Source organism: Nestor notabilis, unplaced genomic scaffold (genome assembly GCF_000696875.1).
Source record: "Nestor notabilis isolate BGI_N333 unplaced genomic scaffold, ASM69687v1 scaffold14156, whole genome shotgun sequence".
Taxonomy (NCBI): domain Eukaryota; kingdom Metazoa; phylum Chordata; class Aves; order Psittaciformes; family Psittacidae; genus Nestor; species Nestor notabilis.
In genome coordinates, this window is record NW_009934335.1 from 1,374 (window position 1) to 12,884 (window position 11,511).

Genomic DNA, 11,511 nt, shown 5'->3' on the forward strand with positions numbered 1-11,511 from the left:
CAGGAAAGTGGGATTGGTTTACTACAGCTTGCAGAAAGGGTGGGATGGAGAGACCTTCCTTCTCCCTTCTGTGCTTCATGATGGCATGAGAGCATGGCTATCTGTTCAGAAAGGTGATCACCAGGTAGGAAAGAGACATGCTCCCACCCTTCTCCCTTTGGGCAGAAGGTGACAGCACCACTGCTCAGCCATGAGCTTACACCCACCTTGCATGTCATCTTTTCCACCTCTGACTTGAGTCAGAGGGGGTTACCCAGCCCTGCAAGCAGAGGAAGGGCCATCTCCCTCCTGCCCAGCCTCAGCCCAGAGCTCATTTCCACAGGCTGGCAGCCCAGCACAAACCCCAGCACTGCCTCCCCTATGCTGTCCACACTCCTGCCTCGCACCAGCACAGAAGTACCAGCTCAAGGCCAGCAGTTGAGATGCAGCAGCTAGAACCCCTTCCTTGGTGCTCAGCTGGGGCAGGGGGCACGGGCAGAAAGCATTGGCACAGACATGCTAGAGGCAGAGTTTATTACACTACGCAGGCTAAGAACCCTGGGCAAGACCCCAACACAGGTAAGAATCGAACCAGCTCTTTATCAAAAAAGTTAATACTATAGTCAACCCCCTTCTCCTTTGGTCATTACAAAGCAAGAGAAATATTAAAAGGAAAGATATTTATACACAGAGGGAAGCTGAAGAGATTCTGTCCAGCCCTTCCCACCCCACTCCCAGCACATTCAGGTGCCTGGCGTTCTGGCTGTCAGGAGCAGCAGTATCAAATCTTCACAAGATGTTCAGGGTTGTTGTCGGGGTTTTATTATTATTGTTGTCAATAAAAGCAAGAATTCTCAAGAGCTGCCATTCCTGTTCCTCCCCAGGGAGGGTGGAGGGGCAACACCAGCTCCCCTCCCTCTCTGCCCTCCAAGTGTAGAGGATGGCTGTGCACAGGGGTGTGTGAGGACACGCACACACACTCTTCCTCTCGCCAGTGCACACACACTCAGCACAGGCCACGTGGTCTCTGATCCCTCCTTTGTATGCAGTCATTTAAAAAAAATATCGTATTATAATAATAATATGAATTTCTCTTTCCATAGTGTGTCTGCTGGAAAGAAGTGTCAATCGTCCGTGAGGTCCTGCACAAAGAGGACTTCCGTGTGGCTGAGTCCGGCCTCCTGCAATGTGGGTGGGTTGGGCCACTCCTCTGTGGGGAGGCAGGGCAGGACCCGGCGAGGGAAGTTGGCCTCAATCTGGAACTTTTCAGGGCTTTCTTTCAAGGAGAACAGGAAGTCGTGGATCACCTGGGAAAGAAGCACAGGAATAACTGCCAGCTGGGGGAGCAACCACACAGCCAGACTGCAGCCATGGCATCTCGCGGGGGGAATGGTACTAGATTTGCACCATCACTGCACTGCAGACATGAGAGCACCATTTTCTCAGCATGCATGAAATGGGACTTGCCAGAGTACCTGGGGAGTCCAGACACTGTTTCTGGCTCTTCCCACACCATTACTTAATAGAGAGCAACCAGAGACCCAGCTTCCCAGGATTTAAAAAAAAAAAAAAAAAATCAAACAAAAAAACAAAACAAAAAAACCCCACAAAACCCAAAAAGTTTCTTCCATTTCCCCTCTAATCTCTTTTAAGCTGGTGGGACCAGGCACCATGACAGCCTCCCTACCCAGGAACAACTCTGCCTGCTGAGGCTCTTGGCAAAAGTCACCATTTGGCAAAGTCCAATGGAACCAAAGCTTTGCTGAGTCACCTGGAGAATCTCTTGACCCTCCTATACCCTGGGAAGCCCCATCAGCTCTGCCCCAAGCTCACCGTCAAGGACTGTGTGAAGTGGAATCGCCGCTCCACTCTGGAATCGTTAGGCAGCTTGAAAATGATCTTGACGCTGTCTGGGTCATCGGGATGTGGCTCGGGGGGAAGGCATTCCAACTTCCGCTCCTTCTCCTCCTGCAGTGTCTGCAAAGGAGAGCGCAGGGGCAGTGGGCAGCACGGAACTGGCCTCTGTGCTTGTCCCTGGAGTGCAGCTGCTCCAGGTGCCTCTGAGGACACTCATGCCCCAAGCAAGACAAGCAGCTCCAAAACAAGCCCTACTGCAGGCACTGCTCCTACGTAGCAGTGAGCATCCCACAGGGCACAGCAGCCTCTCCACAGGTCTGCTCTCACCTGCCGCCGCCTCTCCTCTGCTAGTTTTTGCTGCTGCACTTCCTCCTCCTTCCTCTTCTTCATCTCCCGCTCCTCTTTCTTCTTGCGCTCCTTTTCCTGGTCTGCACGTAAGGATGCCAGATATGCCTCATCCTGCTGCTGCCTCAGGACTTGTGTTTGGTTCCTCTCTTCCCTGCAAATGTGAGCAGGGAGCGGTCAGGGCTAGCAAGCTGATGGCAGACCTGAGGGTACAAGTCCAGCCTCAAGCTCATAGGAGCACACACATCAGGTAATGCCTCCAGAACACCACAAGCTCCAAACAGGGAAATGGGGTCTCCACAGTCCCCGGCCCACAAACTGTGTCCCCTCAGTTCAGTGGAAATGAACTGAACACAGACAATTTCTCACCCACTGCAGCATGGCAGCGTGGACAGCACATAATAGTGCCCAGGATTCCTGCCTCATACTTGAGACTCTTCACTGTTTTACCTCCCCACTTCTACCAGGGGCTGGAGCTCCTGCTCATGAGGCACTACCAGAAACAGTCAGTATTCAGGACAGCCACCCCAGGCAACAGCATTTGCTTACCAGCTGCCTGCAGGCACCAGCTCTGCTCCTGCCTGTAGTGCCTTTGCTCCCACTTGGCTTCCACTATCACCTGAGCTTTACCTGCAAAGCTCCAGCATGCCATGGGTCTGCTCCTGCTGCAGAGAACAGCAGAGCACTCATACCCACCCTTTCAGTTGTGGGCAACACATCCAGCTCCCCGGCTATACGGCAATCTAAATTTATGGACCAGTGATCCCACTGGGAAGAGGGGAGCCCATGGAACGGTGTTACAGGATGGGAGATGACAAGCTGTTTGCCTACAAATGGTGCCTGGAGGGAGAAGCAGGGCAGAACAGAGCAGAGCCGAGCCTGCCTCCACAAGCTCCACATAACTGGAGCTCAGGTCCCATACCTTTCCAGGCGTTCGGACACCAGGTATGTCTGGTTGGCATCCATGATGAACATCAGTTGATTAATGAGGTCATCAGCCTGGATGAGGCCTTCCAGCCGCCCAACTACTGTCATCCTGCGATCCTTCAGCATGATCACAGCCAGGAACGGGTACGTGTTCTCTCGCAGAGCCTGGGAGACTGGGAAACAGGCACAACCATCACTGCTCCATCCAGGAGGGTCAGCGAGGGGCACAGCACAAACACTTCCCATCACCAAGGGCCTAGGAAAGCAGCTTCTACAGCCTCTATCTCTTTCAAGGCACAGGAGGCCTCAGCCTCCATTTTGTCAAACTAAACCCTATAAACCAGCAAAGGGAGGAAGTGGCTTGAAGCACAGAGACTGAAGGGAAAAAATAAGCTTTCAAGTAACTAAAAAGGTTCTTGAATTCAAGCAGGAAGGAAGTAAACTGCTCTGAATGTCCATTCAGAGCAGGACAAAAAGCCCTGGGCTTAAACCGCAGGAAGAGAAACACAGGTCAAGCACAGGGAAATGCTTGCTGAGATGATTAAGGGTGGCCAGACTCTGGAAAACACTGCTATGGGCAGGTGGCAGTGCCCATCCTGGACATTTCTGAACACATCCAGGTTCTTTTTGCCAGAAGTGGGCTCTGTCTTGAGGCAGGGAATGAAGCAGTTCAGGGGCTTTTAAGGTACTGTTATGGCTGCTATATGGCTGCTGGTCACCTCCTCCTTAAAACATGCATGGCACAACATGCAACTTGGAGCAGTCATTACCAATGGAGCCCTTCAAATTAAATGAAGAGCACCCTGTGGATTAAATGAAAGGCCACAATACCTTCTAGCTCTGCTTTCTAGGCTGTGACTCCAAAGCATTGCAGCAATGAAACAGCAGTAAGTAAAGAATGTCTCCTTAAAAAGCCACTCTTTCAAGGAGTCCATAGCTGGTAGCTGAACTATGAAACTAGGAATGATCCAGATATAGTACCAGAACTCCTGGCCTGACCCTTCCTGTTTCACAGCAGGAGAGAAGCAACACAGGAAGCACGAAGAGAACTTGGGAAAAGGCTCCATTTGCAGCAAAACCCTACCAGAAGGCTGGCAGGCCAGGTATCAACAGCTCTGAAAGATAGTACTTAAAAGGACCTCACTGAGGACTTTTGAGGAGACAGACAGACTGGGTGTGGAGTAAACATGTCTGTCTCAGAAAGGGAAAGAATGCACCTAACAAGTCACTCCTTGCTTCAGGCATAGCACCAGCCAGTGTTAAGGGCACAACTAGTCAGATACTTGTTTCTGCACCAGTTTAATCCTCAGCACACACCCACTAACTCCCATTAACAAGGCACTGAAAGCAGCCTGAAGGCCCACAGCAGAAAGCACAGCACCAGAACTGCCCAGAAACATACAGACAGCGGAGGCAAAGAGCAGAAGGTATTTCCCTGGCATCCAAACATTTATTTCCCCAGGCAACCCTGGAATCTCATCTGCTTGCACAAAACCCAACACTGTTTCACACACATTCTAGTGGTCAAAGAGCATTTGACTTGTTGTCAGGAGGGGACAGGTAAAGCCCAAGAGGGACACACTCACCTCTGTATCCCTCTGGTTTATTGGTTGAGCAAGCCCAGAAGAGCATTCTGGTGTTTATGAGGGTGATCACCTCAGGTACACACAGTGTATTGCTAAGGGATGAGAAGAGATTGTGTGAGTGAAGCTGCATTTAAAGTGCCAATATAACCCTTTGGTTCTAACATTCTCCTACCTACCGGCAGAATTCATCCGTGTCTTGGTGGTCATCTCCATGAAGATAAACCAACAGGAAGCGCAGCTCCCGCTTGGCATCATTCAGTGCCTTGGCAGAAGAGCAGAGAAGGTAACATTACAGGGGCTCTAGACAAGGGTAAAGCAGCACCCACAATGTGGGACACAGCTCAACAACATTTACCTGGGCCATTACTCTGCCATTAGCACGGTTTTAATGAAGCAGCAGTGGAGGATGAACCTGTCAGAGCTTCTGACCAAACCCTCATTTAAGAGGACTACAGTGGTGTTCCCTCACACTCCTTTCAGGAGGTGGCTTTGGAGAACACTGAACTCTGAGCAAAGCCACCCCCCACCGCCCTGCCAGACCAGCTGCAGTGAAGAACCCTCCTCCATCCCTCAGACTCAGAGCAGCCAAGGCTGAACTTTCCACTCGAGCCTACACAGGACACAGTCTTCAGACCACATGAAATGAAAATGCTATTAAAAAAGGATAAGTTAATAATGCTGAAGTCCCCAACAGAGCAAAAGGCAAACAAAAGAAAACCCCTCTTTAAATCTACAGTCTCTAGATTCCACAAACCCGTTTCTTAACTAGACCATTTCTTAATGAGGCCACAGGATAAGTGCATAATAAGCTCCCTGTTTTACTGGCACTGAGTTTTGGTAGCCTAACCATTCCATGGCTATTGAAGTTTGGATTCCAGGCAAGACAGAGGAGCCAGAAGAGCTGCGGAGGCGGTGAGCTCCATCACAGTGCAATGTGGAGCAGATACAGACTCCACATTCTTCCCTGGCACTCAGGAAGCAGTGCTGATCCAACTGTCTGCTGGGATGCACTGCTGCAGGAGGCCCTTCCATCAGCCAGACTGAGAGAAGCTGCAGAAGAGGCAGTACCCATTGAGCGTCCCTCTTTTACAGAGGGTACCATCAGCCCAGATCTAACATGCAGAACTCTCACCTCCTGTAATTTCTTCCAGGGCTCCCTCTCACAATTTTGAGGTTCCACACCAAATTCTGGAGTTGCATTGTAATACAAGCCCAGGCAGTCAATCCCAATTTGGTGAACAGAAGGACAGGCTCTGGCATACCACATCAGCTTATGAAAACAAAGGCAGCATTACAAAGAATAGCTGTCAGCTACAGAGCCATACAGACAGTCGAGGAACACTCAGAGCAGCTTTGCTTTCCAACTTTGCAGGCTTGGCATATCATCAAGCCTGGCAGACACTGGTTTTCCAATACACTTGTTCCCTAGCTCTCCATTACCCTGTTAGAGCCTGGGGATAAACACTAAGCTTTTAGATAAAATTTTTTTTTGCCATGTAGGCCCTGATACTGTCTGGCAAAATCCCCACTTTCCATCTCCCCAGGATCTATGCACCACCATGTGACACTGACCTGGCTGTAAGTTCCCTGGTAGAAGACAGGGTGTATCCTCCCATATTTTTCCTCAAACATATGAATAAACGAAATAATGTCCCCCACTGGGTCAGTGACCCGACTACGAGGATCAGGGCGTATAAAACGCAGAGCAAACCTAGGAAGGAAGCAAAGGACACTGAATTCAGCTTGCTGACTTTCTGAAGAACAGCTTCTCTTTTCCACACAGTCACTGGCATTCATAAGGAGGAAAAAAAACACCCTCACAGCTGAGACCCTTGAACATTTATAATCACAACCTAACCTGCCACCTGCTGCAAACTGATATCACTGCTACAGAAACCACCCCCCAGGCAAATATCATCTCATGCCATCAGCATGTATCTGAATTCTGTGTGATTGACAGTTTTGACTTCCTTTGAAGCATCAGGCGTAAGCCACACCAACAGTATGAGGTTTGAGGAATTAAGTCAAAGCTGGGCTGTTAAAAGCCACACAGTTTTGTCCAGGTAACTTTGAAAACTGCATTTCTGCTATTCCAAGGCTAACAATTCCAGAATGCAAAGAGCTGCAGAAAGAGAACATTACACCAGGAGTCCAATGAACCTAGAAGCAACAGTATTCCTCCAAGGCTGAAAAAGTTTCACTGCAAGGCAGGTATCAATGTTATCTGGTTCTATTGATGTGCAGAAATTACACTGAACTTTGGAAAAGTCTTTAAGGTGGAAAAAAAAGTAATACACCAGAGGAAACTGCCAAACCAATGCAGATGGAAGGAACAGGACTGCTAGATATTTACCACATGGCATTCCCTTTTCTCTCCATCAATGCTGTAAGGATGAACTCGCCCTTCAGGGCAGTAAAGGGAGAAGAGGCAACAGACACTGAAGGGGAAAGCAGAGGTGTTTACAGTTTGGGTTTTACCAAATACAGGGATTAGGGCAGGTTAACCTGCAGCCCAGCCCAATGGGACATGATTCAGATCAAGCTGTTTGTCCAAGAATACTGGACAGTTTGATCCTGGTTTGCATTTCCTTTGCATGGCACTCCAACTCTAAAGCCATATGGAGTTACAACTCCAATTCAATATTTAATTTACAGAGCTGCAAGATGCTGTTTTTCTCTACAATACAGATTATTTCTTATGAAACAGTGTAGGAACCTTACAAGGCTACAGATAAAGCCAGCTGAGCAAATAAATGGGAAAATCTGCCATTAAAGATCCAAGTGACAGAGGCACAGCCAAATCCAACCTAGTGTGTCTGGATGCAGTCAGTACATGAGTCAGCACAAAAAATACTTACCTAAATATATCAAGTAATGTGTAATAGGTGAATCGGAATGGAAGCATTATGAAGTAGTAACCCCATCCTAACAGGCCCTGCAATTAGAAACAAAGGATCAGAACAGTCCCCACCCCAGGAACAGGTCTGCTAAAGCAGAGTGTCCCCCAGCATCAAGCACACATGGGAGCATCAGTGCTCCAACCACAGCAAAGCAGCTCAGCAGTATGTATGGCTTCACACACACCAAATCACACGTGACTGATGTAGTTCATACAGAATTTAACATGACATATCTGAAAACCAGCATCACTATTCAAGCAGCAATGCTTCTGCTCTGTGCTAATTTGCTTAACTGTACAAAGGGATTAACAGCACCGAGTCTTAGAGGTGCTCATGCAAATCTGTTTGTGAAACACTAATGCCAGTCACTGATACTGTATGGAAGTTAGTATACATTTTTGGGGGCTCTAAAAGATAAAAAACCCCATTATCACTCTACCATACAGAGCAGACAGCCCTTTGTTCCACCTGAACTGATCAAAAAGCTTGACTACACCACAGCAAGGCATTCTATGACACAGAGAAGGTTGTTTCATACTGTGAATCACACCATGGAGAAAATGCCCACAGCAGTAATAGAGGCAGAAGGAATAGCTCTACATTTTGTTTTCAGAAGGTAACATATTTAGAAAGGAGATAACAGCATACAACAAAAACAACTCCTTTCCCTGCTTGCAAGTTCTGTTGTTCACAGAGTCACCCAAGAATGAACAAAATCCACTCTAAGATAACTTGCCCTTGGTTGTGGCCTTGAGACAACATAGCTGTAGATCCTGTGGTCAGCTGTATTGACCTGCAACGGCCGGGATGGAGGAGGATTAAAGACACTTGGGACACCCTCTTGTTCATTTAGTCGGTCCTGTACAGCTGCCTTTGACACAAGAAAGGGCAAAGGGAGGTTTTAGACATATAAGGATGGCAGAAAATATCTTTTCTTTTTATACTTTGGACACTAACAGCAGGTGTTAGTCATTCACAGCCCCAAAGCACTGGACAAGCACAACTCATTACAAACCATAACTACCAATACTTTTTTCTGGATGTCAAGCCCTCTCTCCATGGCAGCCTGCACAGTGCTACAGGACATGTGCCAGTCAAGTGACTGTTTACAGCCATAACTCTGCTGTGTGCTCCCAAAACCAGCTCTCCACATGCATCAAGATACTGTTATAAAGAGCTATTAGTGTAAATTCAGGGGCTGACAGGTTAAAGCTTACTAGTAGGGCTCCCCCTCCCCACAGAATTCTCTATTTAACCCAAGGACTTGGAAACTGCTACAAATCCTCTCTGCAGAGGTACCTCTATGTTCCAGTTGTGCTGCTCCAATGTGTGACGACACTGGTCCATGGACTCTATGCCGGTCAGGTCCTGAAGGAGGAGAATAAAAGCAGGTTTAGTGGTGGCCATGGCAGTGTTTATAGTTGGACTCAATGATCTTAAAGGTCTATTCCAACCTAAACAATTCTCTGTTTCTAAGATGAGTGCCAGGGAGGTGCTATGTTTTTACTGTTCCTTCCAAAACATGAGCACAGACAAGAATTACTGCAACACATTGCCACAATATTCTTTAAAGTGCTCTGCTCTAAGAGCAGAGCAACCTGAGCCAACCCAAATCCATAAACACACAGGAGACCTCAAACAGGCCTTTGCACTCTCCCAGCATTAGCCAATTGTTAGCAATGCCCAAGGTCTGTTACTACAACTGCACTCAGCCCAGTCTAACGTAACATTGCCCACAAGTTTCACTCTGGAAGGATATGCCCTCAAACATCGCCCCAAAGCATCAACTTAAAAGACAGGCAGAGCATTTCTGAAAACCCAAGATGACCATTGCTTCACTCACTACAAGCATAAACAGAGACTAAACCCAAAATGAGGCACCAATGAAGGAGTCTTCCCACATCACAGGGCATGCTACAGTAAAATAACTTAAATCCAGTCCAGCACAGGCAGGACCCAAAGCAGAAAACACAGTCCAAACACACTGGCAGACCTCAGAGCCCCTGGGATCTCTTGTCAGTGTTTGGGAAGGTGCATTTTAACCCTGTGCCAATCAGAACTTCTGATCAAACAACAGTGTTTGTTATTACAGGAAGCCATGTCAGCACCCCTTGAATGGGGACAAATCTCTGCTGCAGTGAACATCCCTGTCACTCTGCCACAGGAACACATCTCTCCCCGCACCACTCGCTGTGAGGTGTTTGAACAAACATTTCAGAGCTGTAAACCTTGTCTCTCGCCACAGAGCCAAAGCACTTCCAGAGAAAAGCCACAAATGTGCTGCCACCCTTTTAACAATCCTCTGAATCCATCAGTGAAAGCTCATTACAGGTGACACCATCAACACTGCTGCAATTTCGAAGGAAACTGCTTTTAGTTTAAATTAAGCTGAGTAAAAAGTTTGTGGTTCTTTTTTAAACTAGACTACAGAAAGCCAAGGAAACAGCAATCCCTTCAGGAACAGCTATTTAGATGGGCACAATCAATGACATTAATTGCCACAAGCAGTGTAACAAATTCAACACAAACATGTGCTGGTGATGTAAGGAGAGTGCTGAAATATGACAATTTCTCCAGCAAGGTCATTTTTGACAGGAGAACTCCACAGATTTTTAGTGCTCCATGTTCTCACCTGGCAGATTTCTCTCCAGACACCATCCCAGGCAGCTGGTAGAACCCTGCACAGGGTGCAGCTCCTGGGGTGGCTCAAGAAGGGGTAGCAATAGCAACCCTATTTAATTCTGCTCTTCATCTCCCCCATTTCTTGCTCCATTTAAAAGCCCCCAGGGCAGTATGGACAAACTAACCATTTCAGAATGCACTGAATTGTTTTTTCTACTGCAGAAGGATGGTGCATCTATTCCCTTCCCTACCCTACCCCCATTCATACATTCCACGTGCTATTTCCACCCAAGTAATGCTGTGGACAAATGCCCTATTCAGTCTCTGCGCTCAGTTCAAACTTTTGAGCATTTCTTGGCTTCTTTGTCACGAAGTCTCCACAGACTTCCACCTTCTGCCCAACCTACCAGGCAAACACCATTGTTCCATTCTGCTGTACAGAACTGGACTGTTCAAAGCATTGCTGACATTGACTATGCTATTAGAGAAAAAGGCACTTCAAGTCACTGCCCAGTGATGTATTAAAATGTATTAAAATATAAGTCTTCAGCAAGCCTTGCAAGGGAGCACCACAGAAGTGAATTCCACAGAAGAAATAAAGCTCAGGAACTCAGTTGTTACTGCCAGAACACCTTTGCTTATCACTCAGCTTCATGATTTAGTGCTTTAGTTTAACTGTCTTTCTTTAAAGATGTGCTTCACTGAGTAAAATTTAGACTTTGCGTGCTTTTTTACCCCAAACTCTTACAGAAGCACTTCATTGTCCTGGAAGAAGGACAACAGACTGTAGAAGGACATCTTAAAAGGCACCTGCAATTTACTTCAATTACTTGATTTTACAACAGAGTCACAATGTATGTTTTTCAAAGCCTTGAAAGTCTCTGATCAACATTCCTGAACAGCCTGAAAATTCTGCTGGTGTTTGCAAGATTTCCAAGTGTTCTGGTTTCAGCTGGAATAAAGTTAATTTTCTTTCTAGTATCTGGTGCCGTGGCTTTAGTATGAGAATAATATTGATAACACGTGCATGTTTTAGCTGTTGCTGTGCAGTGCTTACCCTGATCAAGGACATTTCAGGTTCCCATGCTCTGCCAGTGAGCAGAGGCACAAGAAGCAAGGAGGCACAGCCAGGACAGCTGACCCAAACTATCCCAAGGGATATTCCATACCATAGACCACCATGCCCAGTATACAAACTGGGGGGGAGTCGGCCAGAAGCCACCAATTACTGCTTGGGGAGAGGCTGAGCATCAGTCAGTGGGCGGTGGGCAACTGTGTTGTGCATCAGTTGTCTT

At 47.5% G+C, this 11,511-nt stretch overlaps 1 protein-coding gene across 1 annotated transcript; it reads right to left on the bottom strand.

Moving 5' to 3' along the window:
* Positions 1-496: 496 nt before the first annotated feature.
* FAF2 (Fas associated factor family member 2) lies at positions 497-8,961 on the bottom strand. The gene is made up of 10 exons (XM_010017289.1): positions 8,894-8,961; positions 8,331-8,465; positions 7,553-7,629; positions 6,267-6,405; positions 4,871-4,956; positions 4,695-4,786; positions 3,104-3,281; positions 2,164-2,335; positions 1,813-1,956; positions 497-1,286 (listed from the first exon to the last, which is right to left on the bottom strand). Exons 1-10 carry the CDS (start codon positions 8,939-8,941, stop codon positions 1,104-1,106), a joined length of 1,254 nt encoding a protein of 417 aa, XP_010015591.1. The 5' UTR covers positions 8,942-8,961; the 3' UTR covers positions 497-1,103.
* Between the last annotated feature and the right edge of the window lie 2,550 nt (positions 8,962-11,511).